The sequence below is a fragment of the Strix aluco genome, chromosome 5 (genome assembly GCF_031877795.1).
Source record: "Strix aluco isolate bStrAlu1 chromosome 5, bStrAlu1.hap1, whole genome shotgun sequence".
Classification (NCBI taxonomy): Eukaryota; Metazoa; Chordata; class Aves; order Strigiformes; family Strigidae; genus Strix; species Strix aluco.
Genome location: NC_133935.1, coordinates 54,927,092 through 54,944,168, shown reverse-complemented (window position 1 = coordinate 54,944,168; position 17,077 = coordinate 54,927,092). Strand labels below are relative to the sequence as shown.

At 36.4% G+C, this 17,077-nt stretch overlaps 1 protein-coding gene across 2 annotated transcripts in view; it reads left to right on the top strand.

Moving 5' to 3' along the window:
* TMEM117 (transmembrane protein 117) overlaps positions 1-17,077 on the top strand; it is a 228,356-nt gene that overhangs the window by 146,971 nt on the left and 64,308 nt on the right. For both annotated transcript variants that reach the window (XM_074825464.1, XM_074825463.1), the window contains exon 5: positions 738-835. In XM_074825464.1, the coding sequence (XP_074681565.1) occupies positions 738-835 (98 nt within the window). The remainder of the gene's footprint in view (positions 1-737; positions 836-17,077) is intronic.

The window sequence follows — 17,077 nt, the reverse complement described above, 5'->3', positions numbered from 1 at the left end:
TAAATGGATATGAAAACATAGCTTCCCAAAGGTGCAAGCGCCTGAGGAGTATTCACCTCCCTCATTTAGCTGAAAGTCATTTTTAATACTTTTGTGTTCCACCCAGAAGTAGTGCATGCATATGAGTCTCTGGACAGAGAAACAGATGGTCTCTTTAGATAGGAATTATGAAAATGAGAATAAATATTTCATACTTTATAAATTTTGTGCAAGTTTTAAGGGATTTTTGTGTCTCAATTCCCAAGTGTGCTTTTCTCACTGATAACAGGAAGCGAGAGGAGATTATAAATGGCATATAGTGCTTAATTCACAGGCTTGCACTCCCTGGCTGCAATTCTGATTTCAAGAGTGGGAATTCTGTTGATGCTGCTGTCAGGGAAGTGGGACCCCTCTCCCAGCCTGGACCAGAAAGCTTTGTAGCCATAGGGGAAGGTAGTTTCATATACTATAGGTTACTGTAACTTTTAGACTAGTTCCTCTCTTAACTTTGGTTCTCCACAGGTTTCCTTGTTTCTCAAGGAGTTGCGTGCACTTCTAGGGGCAGCATATGTAGGCCAATAATCTTTATCTTGATTACAGGTAACACTAGACATACTATTTTTCTACTGTCTAACTAATAAAATTATCAGAAGTGAAGCAGACGTGTCATACATAAAAGAAAGTGTTTGTAAAGTCCTTGTTAGTACTTTCTTTTGTGACACCAGTTTAACTGTGTATTATTTCTTCTTTTGCTGTAGGTCACTGATATGATGCTTCAGGACAAACCCTACCCAGACTGGGGAAAGTCTGCCAGAGCATTCTGGAAGAAAGGAAACATTAGGATAATTTTATTCTGGTAGGAAAACAGAAAAATCAAATTATTGTAAATGAACCTTTTATAGAACATCCAAAAATGTATCTTCTAATTGTCTGTGGCTCTAAGAAATATAAAGAGAATATATGGTTGGAAAAAAGTTAAACTTGGTCTAACAAAAAATTAATTTCAAAAGCTGTACATGAGTGAACAATTCCTAATCAAAATAGTTGGTGTAAACATATACTTCTAAAATTGATTTATAATGTTTCTTTTATTGTATCTTTGATGCTGTTTATAATTGAGTTGCAAAATTTTTGCTGTATGTGATAATATTTAGATGTCCCATTGTCAGTCCTTGTAATTAAGGTAAGTAGACATGTAAGTGTCCTTTTGTGACCTTGAAATTAATTATAGCTATTTTGAAATAACACATGAATCAGATTTCAAATGGTGAGTCAGACTCAGATTATTAAGAAAAATATTTTAAAATCATTGGGAAAAATTATGAGGGGTAAGCGTTTATTTGACCCCAAATGTAGCCTCTTCCAGGTAAATTGTAACTGTTAAAACAGAAAACAAATTGTAGCAGTAAAAATGGAAGATGGAAAATGTATAGTCTAGGAGGTGCTCTGAAGATGTTATAGCTGAAGATGAAAGAAACAGGTTTTTTTCAGCTACATCAGAAGCAGAAAACATCATTAAAATATCAGCAGACCTGCTGGTTTTTAAAGAGTAGATTTAGAAGGAATTATTACAGAGAAGTTGAAAGATTTATTTACATGGATTCTGTACAGAAAATGCAATGAATTATCTATACTTTTAAAGTAGTAAAAATGAGATGTTATATTAAATTGAAGCAATTAAAGGAAATAAGAGAAATTTAAAGATTAAAAGAAAGCAGAAAATCAGATGGCTGATTGGCTACAAACAAGGTCTGTAAGGAACTGAAGGGGCTGAGCTGATGCAAATTTTACTAGCATTTAATTGCCTATTGAAAACTGAATGTTAAAATTTGGCTATTGTTTTGGTTTTGTTGCTTTTTTTCAACAAACTATAATTATCCTACTGTCCTGTAAGTCAGTTCAGTATTAGCTAAATGGATTGAATATATCATCAATAATAGAATTATGAGCAGAACTCTAGATTAAATTTTGCTAAAAGAAGCCAGAGTAACTTTGCTGAAAGAAAACCTTCTCTGATCTGTTAGAACTCTTTGAACATGTCATCAAAATAATGGATGAGGAAGAAATGCTTGATCTAATTGATTTGGACTTTCAAAAGGCTTTTGACAAAGTTCCTTACTGAAGGCAGTTAAGAAAACTAGTAAGCCCCATGGAGTGTGCTGAACATTTAGGAACCATCTCAGAAACGTGCAATGAGAAGTATTAAATAAAATAATAATTTTCTGCTACATTGATAAGACAGGGGAGTCCCATTATTTTATGTTAGAAGTATTTGTTATTTGTATACATCATATATATTAGTGACATGACAAAATTTAAAGATGTTGTGAATAATTTGACAAATTATATAATGGAAGAGGGATCTTAGAAAGCTAGATGAAAAAAATAACATGATTGAAAAGTCTGAGTTATGGAGGGGGTGGGGTTCAAACAGCTACTTGTCATCATTGTGGGGTATGCAGAGGAAGATTCTGTCTCAGTGTGCTGGGGTGGGCAAAAATGTAAAGCAAATGAATAAAAAAATGCTCAGATAGGTACCAAGTGGGCTAGCAATGATTACAGTGTCATGTGGTTAAGTCAGCAAAAAGCTCAGTCTAGAACATCATTGATTTTTTTACCATTGGCTGAAGTATAGCCTTGTCTGAAAGACTGGAAAGAAGATTAATTAAGAGTCAAGAAAAAACTTAATTACACAGAAAGACTGGAAGAATGGAAAAAAGGATTAAAAGCAAAGTGACATGATAGGGAGATTTTGAATTTATATGCCAGACAGGGAGAACAATAAAACACTATTAAAAGTACTTAAATATTATTAAGAGAGATGTTTTGACTTCTTGGAGTCCAAAATGTTATAAATCCATATTTTCTTTCAAATAATATTCACATTAACAAAACCCACCAAAAGTTTAACGTGGAGATAAACTAATACATTTTCTTTTCATGCATGATTCTTATACCAAAGAGTATGCTAATGGGGATTTCAAAACCTAACAGGTGACATAAATGCTTTTATTTTTAGCTTTAAGCAGTGAAATAAAATGTCCCCGGGCAACAGTCTACATTCTGTAGAGACATTGTTTAGATAGTCCACGTTAGACATCAGTAAAAGTAGACTTTTTTTTTTCCCTAATAAGTAGGAAAAATAGAAGGGGGAGTTAAAGTACTGATAAAGTTATGCACAATAGCGTGAAGTATTTGTATTTCTTTTATTGGTGCTCAAGCAGTGTGATGTGAGCAGCCTCATTTCTGAAATGTCCTAAATGAAGCATTCTCAATAGTACGTCCTACGCAGATATTGGTATGCCAAAATCCATTCATTCAGGACATTTCCTAGTGGCACACCTGTTTAGCAGAGATAGTGTAATAGAGTGCACTGTATTTTAACTATTCCAAATATAGATATGTGATGCACAGTTTAAAGTGGTTGATGAAATGAAAATTTTAGATACACCCTGGGCTTGTTTTTCCATTAATGTCATTTTTATCTTCAGGATTACTTTGTAAAATAAGAAAACGTCTATAAACATAGCAAAGACAGATGGATTGTCATGGGGATGAAGGCACCATCCGCTTGTTTACAACAGTTGATCATGTGACTGCTTTGTGTTTCTCACTTGTAAATGTTTTTAGCTCTCCAATGCAACTAATTAGCAAAGGTTTTGATTTAGCTTATCATCTCCTGGTTTAAATCATTCCCTGAAAACATTGTCAGCAACTGGTTGTTGGTTGCTCCTGAGCATTCTGTCTTTTGAATGTCTTCACAATATAATTCTTCCACAAACAACTCAGCTAGCTCAAAAATGTCAATTTGCTATTTGCCTTTGTCTAGCCCATAACTAAGTTCATTGAAGTGCCTTCTACTTTTTTTACAGTGAGGAGTTGTCTTTTTTTTTATAAAAAGGTCTCCATTTTGATTAATTCCACTCTGCTCATGGCTAATGCCACCATCCGGAGGCACCTTTGTGTAATGCTGTTACAGTCTATGTTATATTGCATATAGTGATACAATGCAAATACAAACACACTTCCTTACAGATTTAAGAAAACATATTGTGAAGATGGCTTTTAGGAAGCAATGAAGTATCTGGAACCCTGGTGGAATTACTGAGATGGTGCAGACATGTTTGTTGATTACAAAAGAAAGATACCCACAGGGAGTTAAATATCCGCACCACCTGGCAATCAGATGAGGCTGCGGTAGAGAGACAACTGTCTCTGGTGGCCTGTGGTTGTCGTCACTGTTGCGAAGTTACAAGCATGAATTGAAACAGGCTGATTTATATTTTTTTGATACGTTGATAATGTGGCTGTTTTGAGAGAGACAAATTATATATGACATGAGAGGATTGGCATTTGAAAGAAGCAACAAGAAAAAAAGGTTGTTAAATTAAGCCAAATAAAGATCTTGGACAAGACTGACAACAAGCCAATACCAGTAGCTAGTGATAGGTTAAATAAATAGGAAATATAGAACAGTAGTTATTTTTTAATGTTGGATGTCAGAGAAAGCAGAAATAGAAGTACAATGTGAGAAGACTGATTATTTTGCAAATAATTTTTTATTCCCCTGGAACACAGAGTAAGTCCAATCTACACTAAAGGTGTCTTTTTATAAGGAAACCACTTGTTGAGACAGAGGAAAGACAAATAAATACATTAAAAATGAACTACAAATGGAAGAGAACAATGTTAAGAGAGTTCATGAAAAATTATTTAAAACTAATTTAGTAAATAGTTATGGGGTGATTGCTTTTATAGTATTTATAGTGTTTTTCCAAGAAACCTGTGCAATATTGAGCTTTCTAGATGGTTTGCAGAGGGCATTATGCTCTTACACATTTGCACAGGAGCGAGCTCTCACAAGCAGTACATACATACAGGTGACATTGTTAAAGGCAGTGCACACTAACACCACAGTATATGCTCAGGTTATATAGTCGTCGCCCGTGTTAACATACAGATCTCTGCCATCAAGGCCTGTCGTTAACCTCTGCCTAGTTTGTGCCTGAAATCACCATCCCCTCATTACAATGTCTTCCTCAGTGGCCCGCCACATCTTGTGAAGAATCGAGCATAGTAGTTAGAATAAAATCATGAGGACATCTCTGGGTTATGTGCAGTTTGGTTAATAGAGGCAAGACCCAAATATTCTCCCTTGACAAACTGTTACAACATTAATTATCCTCAGACCTTCCCTAACAGAGGATGGGGGGGATTATAATGAACAAGACTTAAAAGAGTTTTTCATGTGAACTTTTAGCTATAGGGAAAAACAAAACACCAACAAAAAGAAACAAGTTTACCAGAAGAGAGGAAAACAGCTGCTGAGATCTCTGTAACCAGGGAAGAGAAGATTGATATTCGAAGGTAGATTATCAAAATGGAGGAGTGTAGAGATAACAGTGGATTGTGCAGCTGAATATTGATTGCAGGCAGGGTGACAGAATAATATATACAAGCTGAACATTTAAATATGCAAGTAGCAGACTGGAATCCATTTCCTTGGTGTCCCTGGCTAGACATTCATTCTACATGTACACAATGATCAGTCTTCATTGGTGCAATAATGTGTCTTTGTCTTAGGACTCTTACCTGAAATAACACAAAGCGCATACCAACATGGAGAAGAAATAAAGTAATATGGAGAATTGTAAATTTGTGATTCTGTCTGTTTGCTGTGTTTGACTTTGCAAACTAAATAGTCTTCTCTTAGTATGTATTTCCATAATCTCACTCCAGCTTTCTTTATAAAAAATAAAACTACACATGCTCTGAAGTGTATGTTAGTAATCACAGTACTTTGATTCAGCAAGTTAGTAATACAGGTTTAAAAGCTTTTATTCAAGTTAATTGTCCAGAATTGCTACAGAGTACTAATTCATGTACATATGTTTATAGAGGATTGTGTTAAACATGGATTTGTGTAGGATTCTTAATTGGACAATATTTTGTACCTTGGAAGTGGAAGAAGCTTCCTTATGAGATAGATAACCATGTCTCCCACACAGAAATAAAACATAGTTTCTTTAAGAGATTATGCACCTATTTGAGTGTTTGGTTTGATAAGTTATATTTCCATATTCTATGCTTTCATAGTCAAGATGATAAATGCATACTGGACAGTTATGTTTTTTTCACATATATTAATGTAGTTCATACATTTGTTTCAAAAGACAGCTTCTTAAAACATCCTTTCTTTTCATTATAGGCTGCTGAGAAAAACTAATTAGACATTACAGCTTTGTCAACCAAACCCAAACAAAACAAACCTTTCATTAAGTTTGAGTAAATGTTTTTGTGATGCAGTCCCACAAATACAATGATATGAAACAACAAAATAATTATATCTGTAATATACATGTATATAGATACACATACATTATTCTTTCCCTATTTTGGAGGTTTTTAAGTTCATCTGTTCATTCTTTCATGTTTAAGTATTTTATCTTGTGATAAGATACTGACTACTGAACAGAAACCTGGAATCATCTGGAAGGTGAGGCAGATTTCCTGGTAAATAGTATAAATACTATAAAAGAACATAAAAATATTTGACAATATTATTGCTCTTACTATATCTTTTATTCTTATGCTATAACAGAAGTGAATAACTTCAATTTGGATAAGCAAGACAATAAATAAGTTCCTTCCTATTTCCTTTTTGTCTCAATAGAAAATATTCAGTAAGGTCCTCCATAGAGGTTTTATATTGAGTAATCTGTCTCCTAATCTGGTCAGACATTGTTAAATATATTCTGAGAGGATAAACTGTCCACGAACAGTAATTGTTACATTTAGTCTGGCAGTCAAGAAGTATGATTACCATTTGTCAAGAGATGACTAAAATATTTTTGATACCATTTATTTCATTTCTGTGCTGGGTATTATTGGTAAACTATGTTGTGAGATTGCAGTTGATTTACATGAAAAAATGTTGAAAATAGATCATCATAATCCAGACCACTGGACTTTCTTTCATACAAATGGTAGATGTTTAAGTTTTCTACCTATTTTTAGTTTTTATTTAACCATCCTATACTATATTTGAAAATATTGTATATATATGCTAATATTGTATTATCTAAAATATTCATACAGGAGTTTTTCATTCAAACCTATGTTTGATCCTGTACAAACTCTGGTTCATGTCCTAAGGAATATTTTGCCATTTCGATAGCAAAGTGCTTTTACAGTGTCTAGCATGGAAAAGTAACAGTGGTCAAGACTCACCAGAATGGTTGAAGCTTGACAACCACCTGAGTCCAACCCATTTTTGGGACCTCATTCTCTGGTGCCTTCCCATGACTCCTCAGCGCATGAAGACCACAGTGTCAGTAATTGGGTGTTCTCCTATCAATTTGCTCTCCCCAGTGAGCACTGTTTTCAGCTGAAAGCATTATTCAGTCCTCTTCTAAAATGCAACTGCATCCCCGCTGATTACCAGTACAAGCAATCACTCCAGTCCCTGGCAGAACACATCTGTTGTTTTCCTTCTTCCCTTCCTCCCTCCCTCCCTCTAACACAGCAATAGCCCAAAATGCTGCCCGTGTGTGCAGAAACAAGAGGGAAAGGGCAAGACAGACCTGGGACTCTAAGCCAGCTGTGGTGTGGTTGGCTTCCAAGATAGCATTCACCGCTCTAACATCATAGCCTGTGTCAACCTTTCCCTGGCTTTTCTATGGAAAGCCAAGGAGATAGGAGCATCTTGGGAAATGCAGTCAGTCCACAGGCCACCCATGTGGACACATGGAGCATGTTATTCATGGACTTGTAATGCACAGCGTGAGAGGTAGATGCTTTGCATGACATTACTTATATATGAGCAGAGAGAACATATCCATATGTGAGGGAGTGCATGTGAAAGTCTCCCATCTGTCTCACCTATCAAGAAAAAAAATTCTTATCTTGCCTTTGCCAGTCTATACTTGGAAAGGCTGTATCATGCATTTTTCCCCACTAGATCTGTGATAGGAAGAATAGTGAGACAAATCATTCCTTATCTCACTTTTCTTCTCAGAAGGAAAAGCATTCAAGGGAGACAAAATCAAGTTTAGGAAGCTCTGAGATCTCAGATTTAAAAACTAGTACTGCAATTGTGAAATCACTTTAGCATGAAGATTAGGTTTGTTGTTTGTCTTTTTCAAGTTACATAAAGTGGTTTCATCCCATTTATTTTTTTCTGATGGAGACTCCTACAGATCAAACAAAAACATATGTTGCTTCTTACTTGTATTTGCATTAATAAGAGAAGGGGCTGACAGAGGGTAAGAGTGAGTGTAGCGTGGCAGCTTTCCTTTCATATGAAGTAGGACACGTGCGTGCACATCCACATCCACACAGGCAACCACACCCTTGAGACAGCAATAGAGGGAAGGAAGGAAGCTCCTAACACAGCATTCCCCTGGCAAGCTCTAGTGTGGAAGCATTTAATGTCCTGAGGTGTAAAATAAGATTCATAGAGCAATCTGGCTGAAAGATAGTTATACTGAAGAGAGAAAAGGATCATCCATTAACTACAGTGAGGTCTTGGATTGGGCCTATAGATTTGAGTTTCACCTTTGTTTAGGTTTTAAATTCTTTGAACTGCTGTAGTACTTAGTATTTTATAGCATATCTTTTCAGTTCCTCAGCCTGTTTAAGCTTTTGGAGTTATATTTGGTATCTGCTTGCAATTCAATAGCTGATAGCCTGTTAGAAAAAAGGCTGTTTTTATTCCTACATAATTGCTAGATTCCTAAGTATAGCCCTCATAATTGGATGGATATGACAACCCATTTTCACCTCATTTAAAAAGTACATTTTATTCTATCCCTGTTAGTGAGCAAGAGGTATATCACGAACAATTACTAAAAATATTTTATCCAATGTGTAGCTTTAATAAAACTTCTTAAAGTGCAGTGTCTGCAATGTTTCAGTAATAACGGTACTTCCAAATGAAAATACTTTCACAAAATCACATTTTATGCCAAAAACTGAAAAGCTCTAATTCTTAGATTAAAATTTTCCTTAGCGGGTTTCAAAAGTTCTTTTCTTTGAAATAGGCAGTTGCAGTCCTCATTTCAGGCACAGGGACAGTGTAGAAGGGATGTTGAAGCAAGTCCTCTTTTAGCAGCTTCTCTCTGCTTTCCACAGAGTTTTTGCTGAGCCGTAGACACCTCTGCCTTCACTCAGGGCCCGTGGAAAATTTTCCAGGAGAAGAGCAGAATCACTGATGTGGTTGCTTGTTCTGTCAGTGCCCTCTTTCTGCTTAAGTGCTTTCCTTTCCTTCCTCTTTGATGGTATAAATCCATTTGTTATTAGCAAAAACATCTTTTTCTATCTTTAGCATTTACAGCTAGCCTAGGCTTCATTCTAGGTCCACAGTAAAAGTAGGATGAGTGTAGCTGTCAGATAATAGACATTATGTGATCGTGTAGGCAGAAAAAATGCTGAAAGTTAAATTATAACAATATATTATTGGATAATTGTGACAGCCACCCCAAGACAGAAGTTCCAAGTATTGCAATCAGTTCAAGATGCCCACTGTGGACTATTATTCATACATCAGAAGGATACATTTCAAATCAGGGTAGAAATTCACTGTCTTGCACTCACTTCGGTGTGCAGAGGCCTGGCAAAATCATAGCCCAAAACGTGGTCAGTTTGACTCAAACTCAAGTCTCTTTGGGGAAGCTTTAAAGAATCCATCACACAAAGACGTGCTGCATAGAGAAGGTGCAGCCTCAGCCAGTGGTTTTGTGGAAGACATGGAATCTGAAAGCCCACAGAGTTCAATGGAGATCAGAAAATGAGTGCTTCAGCTTTGTGCTCACAGCCAGAGTTCATAGACTTTGTCATGGCTGGATTCCAAAAATCAACTCAGTTTTGTAAAATATATGTGATGATTAAAGCAATTAAATTATTTCCCTTCCTGGAATGCTGGAGTACTTTTTAAAAATTATATTTCTCCCCAATGACATGTTTAAATTTGTGCTTTAGAATTTGCTGGTGTATTTAGCTGAAGTCCTGACTCATCATCTTTCTCATATTCCCATATTTCCCATAAATATTGAGTATTTACACATTCTGGACTGGAAAGGCCATAGGAATACACAAAACTACAAACTTTTTTTATCATGACAAAGACTGCAAGAAATGCTGATCGTATCAAGTGTTCTTTGGCTTTCAGATCCATGTGAAGAAGCCATTCTGAAACTGATTCCAGTTTGGAAACTATCTGGTTTTAGGGCCTGTTGATTTCACGTGTGACTGGAAGCACTACCGCAGTGAAACTGTTCCACCGATGTTAATGGGATTGTTTAAGAGTGGGGACTGAGAATGCTCTCCCTGGGGAAACTTTGGATGAGTTTATTAGTCTTCCACTGATTTCAGGAGGATGTAGCAGTTGTCATCTGTTGAGCATCTGATTAAAAAAGTTTTATTCCTTGATGACATGACTTCTGTTGTGTCTTGGGCATCAACAGAATTTTGCAAATAGAATTTAGCAAAACTCTCCACCCTATCAACCCATTCTGCTGGTGCAAAAAGGCAAACAAACAGCAATACAGCAACAATGGTTCCAATGAAATAACAACTTGAGATCCAAAGCAGTGCATGGGACTAGAATGTGGCTGTACTGATGCTGAGTTACTTTCTAACTGGTGATCCTTTAAAAGAAGGAAAAAATAGCTTGTTACATCTGAATTCAGTTATTTAGGGATAAGAGAAAAATTATGAGACTCTGTCTTTTGCAAAGACTGGACTTAAAGGTGTAGCAGGAAATTATTATTTAAATGCTGCCAGACTTCATCCCATATCCCATTCTGTCCCCTTCTGTCCCCTTCAGATTCTTACACCCCATGGCCACTATCAGAATAGAGCCATTTCAATATAAACGAAAACTTCAAACTAGCATTTCAGGATGTGCTTAGCACAACTATAAATATGAGTGTATATATGATTAATTAGTCCTTGTATAAAACCTCCATTTAGATGTAAGGAGCATTCATTTTGTTTCTTACTTGCTTTTCTACTTTAAAAAAAATCAGTAGGGTTGTAAAATTAAAAGAATTTGCTGACAGCTATCTTAATCAAGACATTCAACTTTTAAATATTTTTTTTAGACTGGATAACGAGAATACTGTGGCTATATTTTTATTTCAAATAATTGCAGGTTGTCTGCCTGTGACAGTAGAAAAAGCAATGCCTAAAACAATGGGTAGATTGAATTGTCAATACAATCACAACAAAAGGTTGTTAGCAAAAGGTGCCCTGCAGGGCTCTTGGTTTCATAATGTATGCTTTCATACTTCAGTATCTTTTCTGGATTTTTTTTTAACAACAACAAAAAATCATGTTTGCAGTTAAGTCCTTACAATAACAGATACCAGTTGAATTTCAGACCATGCATATTTGAGGTACTTTGTCTAGCAGGAAGTTATGCTGATGAACACAATTAATTTGTCATACTGACTAATCAGTGAAGAACTTCAGTAAACAGTGTGTAAGCAAAGATACTATTAATACAGTATTAAACTTTTCCATCCTAAACCTTCAGATTCTTTATCTACTGAAATGAATGATCTTTTCCTTGAAGAAGAAACACCTTGACAGTGCAGTTTACTGTTTGCTTTGTATTCCTGATTGTGATGGTACATTGGTGAGCACAGTGCTGGATTTCATTGGAATGGGCATCAGCCCTTCTTGTCTGTGATGACTGAAGGGGTAAGGCAAAGCCAGTGACAACAGTTGGGAAAAAAGTCTATTCGGCCTTGAGAAAGGCCCATATTTTTGGAAGCTTTGTTCCTCATACTTTGGTTTGCTGCTTCCCCATTTCTTTTTTATACACCTTAACAGAATTCACTGGTTCTGCCATAGAGTGATTTGAATTTAGGTTCATTAAGTAAAGAATATCTTACAATTTGGAAGGTAGAGGACAAAGGCCAAGGAATTTTCAAAATATTACATTAAAATGGAGGAGGTTTTCATTTCAGCTTCATGACTTGCTATGGCAGTTTTAGTTTATTCAAAGATATGCTGAAAATAAAAAGAAGTAGGTATTTCTTATTTTAAAGATACTACATAAGGCTTTGTCCCAGTGCTGAACAAACATTCTCTTTGAGACTGTGTGGCTGTGTTAGCTCCAGTGCAGGCTCCTGGGCCTTTCTGCTTTTTCATACATTGGGGAACTGCATGACATATAAAATGCACAGGATATTTTTCTCTTTTTCTTTTCCTTCTTGTTCTGCTTGGTTACTTACATTTCATTTAGATGGGTTGGTTTTAATTTTTATGTCAATTTATACATAATTGTTGGAACTTTGAATAATGAAGTGCCCTAAGGTTTCTCTACTATAAACTGAAACAGATAATAAATTTAGAACTCTTAGTAAATTGATTTCCTTTAAACAACCACCCATGGCCATTGTTTTAAAACAAACAGCTATTAAAAATGCACACATTTGGGCCCTCCGTTGTGCCGGTGTTGTGCAGCCCAAGCACAAGTGAAGTCTCTGCCCCAAGAAGGTTACTGTCTGGAATTCCTACTTTAAAAAGAAACATGGCACAGAGGTGTTCTAAATCTCTCATCTACAAATGCATATTTACTGCTCAAAAAAGTAGCGTATCAGTAGAAAATGGCCTTTGACACATGCTCAACTTCCAGTTATTTGCATGCTTTGACCTGACCTCATTTATTGAATATTCAAGGCCCATTGGCATAGCAAAGAAAGCATAGTTCTTGGACAATGAAATAGAGGTATGTTTTCAATGACAGTAAACAAGCTGGATATATCCTATTTGACTTTTAAATGATATATTGAGTTGAAAGAGTTGGAATTTAGGTGGGAGACAATCATCTTTAAATTGAATAAATTTCATACGGAGAATGTGAAGGAAGATAGCACATGCAACAACAATGTCATTTTTAGTGCATTAGTTCTCAGGATGAAACTTCTTTCAAACGGAGGCCCAGATTTTTTGTCTAAGCTTCTCTGCAGTATTCTGTCAGATGAACTCTAACATACTCATGCTTCTAAACTTTATAAGTAAAGTATAATATAAATTTAAGTGTTTCCCGGGGATTATTCTTATATAAGCTTGACCAAGCTGCATGAACATACCTCTATTACAAGGAAATGTATTATGAATGTAGCCATTTTTCATTCAAACCGTGATACAACTGATTTTAGTTTTAATGTCTTAAATACTAAGGATTTAAAGAAGCTAGGCAGTGCTTATGGACATCTTCAGGATTGTTTCCTCAGGGTGGCTTATTTAAGATTTGAGCAGCCGCAATTTAATCATACTTATCTTTAATAGCATGAACAGGAGAAGTTTTGATTCGTAATAGAGTAATTTACACTTTACAACATTATCTTGGTTTGAATAAGACCTTAAAAACATTTAGCTATTCCCCTTGCATGCAGCTGAATTGATAAAATTATCTGAACTTCTTTAGGTTTATTTTTATGGAATGTAAAAAATTTATACTTTCTCCCAAAGCAAATTAGTTTACAAGTTGCAAGCACAGATGAAAGCATTTGGTATGTGATAATATATTTTAAAGAAAGATTGTGCTATGTTTCAGAAAGGTAGGGCTTTGTACTTAGAATTAAACTTCTGCTTAAAGTGTTGTTTAGCAGAGTTTTTCAACCCATTGTGTAATTTCCAGCCCTTCCTACCTGAAACGTTTCTGTGAAGCAGTATTTTGGTCTCTTCAGTTGGAAGTACCACTTTCTTCTTGTGCCACAAGATATTTCAGTGACTACAATATATTTTGGCTGGTTTCAAGAAGCATACACTCTCTTTTAATCTATACACAACCTCAATTAGTGTTCAGGTCAGTAAGTGGGAAGACATTTATGGAATCAATCATTTTGGGTTAAGGAGTACACATACTGCAAGCGTACTAATGGAATGGAAATAATGCCTGGAACATCTCCAGAACAGTCACAGTCTCAATGGAGCAATTAAATATGTATGAAGAATGTTTGCAGTGAAGTTCAAACACATCAGCCTGAGGCTTATATTTTTGGTTTAATTTATTCACAGCCTCTCTGTGTACTTCTGCTTGATGGTCCAAAAACACTTCTGCACACTTTCTCGTGCATCATCTGTGTATCCACTGACTGACAGATACAGTGACAGTTGTTATTTTTAATCACCATCTCAGGAGCAAGGATTAGACTCTGTAGTAGAAAAGTGCAGCATTAGTATTCAGGTTAACAGTTTTTATTCATTAATAGATTTGACATCATTCATGGTATGGGAGGTTGTCTTCAGAATTAATTCAGACAGTGTTTGAGTATTTAGCAAAACCTTTTAGCCTGAATGTGCTGGCATTATTAGGTCTTCAAATTAGAGTATTGCATGATATGGCCTGTAATCCATATCTTCCTATCACTGCTTTTATGCTTCATGAAAGAGATGCTTGTACTATAGCTAGAGGCTGCTTTTTCATATCATTATGAATGCTGGAGCTCTTTAAAAAGTTAGTGGTTATGTTTCCTGATAATTATTGGTTTTTGCAAAATGTATTAAAGAACACATGCTGTTTTCAGGGTCAGTAATTCTTTGCTCTCTCTACTATTTTCAGTAATAAATAAAACCAAACTTTGGGGCTTTGTAAAGAGAGTTTGTTTCCTTTGATGGGTCTCAGTTCTACAATTTGTCACTGATCAGAGAGCACCAGCATATTAGCTGGTTCATCTGTTTTCAATTCATAAACTATGAGTAAGTGGGATTGTCATATAACCAAGCTTAGAGCTATTGGCAAAGCAACTGAGCAAAGACAGGCTTTTAAAAGGATTACTGGTAATGTAATTACTTGTGGAAGATGTATGGATATCTCCTGTATGAAAACACCAGCATCTTAATATGTTCTTTAGGCAATAACATTAGTAGAATGAGAGCTTGTGTTCCAGTAATGGCATACAAAGCTGGTGGATAATGGCATGGTGAAGCAAAGGCATTTGTGTAAAGTAAACACTGATCTAAAGCCAGAAACGTGCTTTTGTTTCTTTAACTAGTTTCTGTTATTGAAGCCAAACTTACTTTAACTGACACTTTAATTATTTTATTAAATGCAATGGAGTTTTGAGCTCTTAAAGCTCCCAACAGACTTTCTTCTGCTCTGGATAAAAATCTCTGTTTATACCCATAGTTTAAGCTATAACTGCTAGTAATATCCATAAAGTTTATGAAAAAAATGTGTTGTTAATACGACCCCTATTACTGGAGATGCCAGCGATATGTCATGGAAGTGCCCCCAAATCATATAATTTTCTGGAGTAGCAGAATTAATTTAGGACCTTCAATTAAGGCATAGGGTAAGCAATCTTGATGGTGTTGCAATATCAAGGAAACCTCTGTGCTTGTGAACAGCTGTGGTCAATGGCTTTTGATATCCACTTTAACCATCAAGATGATTGACTTTTCCCAATAAAAAAGAACATCTGCGTAAGTATATTGAAATAAACATCTGACCTTCATCTTTTTGAAATCAGTGGTAAAAGCCCAGTAGTCTTCAATGAAACTTTAATACTCTTTTAGATACTGACAGTTTTTTTTCCAGTTAGTAGTAGGGGAGATTTTTCCCTGCAGTATTTAATAAGCTCCATGGCATCCATACAAATAGATTTCTGAAGCATACAATGACAGGTATGCTGTTTGATTAGTTTAGTCTTCAACACTTTCTTTCCTCACCTTTGATAATATTTCCCTCTTGCAACTCCTATATTTCTTTCTTCACAGTGTTGGTTCATATCTTCTCGTTATTCAATAAGCAAAATTCTGGTGCTTAGTGTATGTTTCTGTGTCTTTTTGTTTCCACTTCATCGGGCTCCTTTTTCCATTAATTTATTGAGTTTTGCAGTTGGCTTGTTTTTCTGATTTTGAGTAACAATAATATTCTTAAGATTTATAACCTTACGATTTTTATATCAGAAACCTGATTGGGTTATTTGTTATGATAGGTGCGCAAATAATCTGGCTTTATGAGTGTCAGAAGAAGTTGCATGTTTACCTTGTGTAGCATGGCATTCTAAACTGCAATGTGTCTTGTGACAGCAGGTTATGCCTCACGATAGCAAGATCAGATAAATAAAGGAAGCCAACACTAAGATCTAGGTATGTGTACTCAGAAAGCGATACATATAAAAAATGCTTTACCCTTCCAGGAAAATGAGTCATAGCCAAACTATTCATACCTTAACCATCTGAATGGTTAAGGAGGCATGTCAGATTGCATGGCAGTTCAAGTAGGCAGGGCAAGCAGACAGGGCACAGTCCATCTCCGGGGTCTAGATCTTATCTGAGCTAGTTGACATCTTATTGTCCTCCACGAGTATACTGAATCATGGTCTCCACTCATGTCAAAACCACCACCAGAAAGAACGTGGCGACCCAGATGGAGCTGCCATGCAAACATGCAGCAGTCCAGGTCCCAGGCTGCAGGGAGTGCCTGAGCCTGTCAATCCTGTCAGAGGGCAGCAGTGACGACACCTGTGTGCGCTGCGATCAGCTGGATGACCTGCTCAGCTTGGTGGCGGAACTCAAAGAAGAGGTTGAAAGATTAAGAAGTATTAGGGAGTGTGAAAGGGAAATTGATTGGTGGAGTAACACCTTAGCACCCCTGAAGAAAAAGGAGCAAATGGAGGCTCCAGAAGAGGCAGGTGATCCCTCACTCTCCTGCTACCAGGCAGAAGGAGGGGACCTAAGAGATGGGGGACTCTGGAAACAGGTCCCTGCTCAGGGAGGCAGGAAAATCCCCTCCTGACCTCCCTCACCTTCCATGGTGCCCCTTCACAATAGATATGGGGCCCTGGAATTTCTGAATGAAGAAGAGAAGGAGGAAGAAAATGAGACAAACAAGGAGGAAGACCAAGGTCCACCAAGGCTGGGTCGTTCTGGACCAGGTATTACAACCAGTTCTAAAAAGAACCCCAGAAGAGTCATTGTAGTGGGTGACTCCATTCTGAGGGATGTCGAAGGCCCCATATGCAGACCAGACCTGCTTCATAGGGAAGTCTGCTGACTCCCTGGAGCCTGCATCAAGGACCTCACGGCAAACTCCCTGCTCTAGTGAGACCCAAGGACTACTACTCTCTCTTGTTTTTTC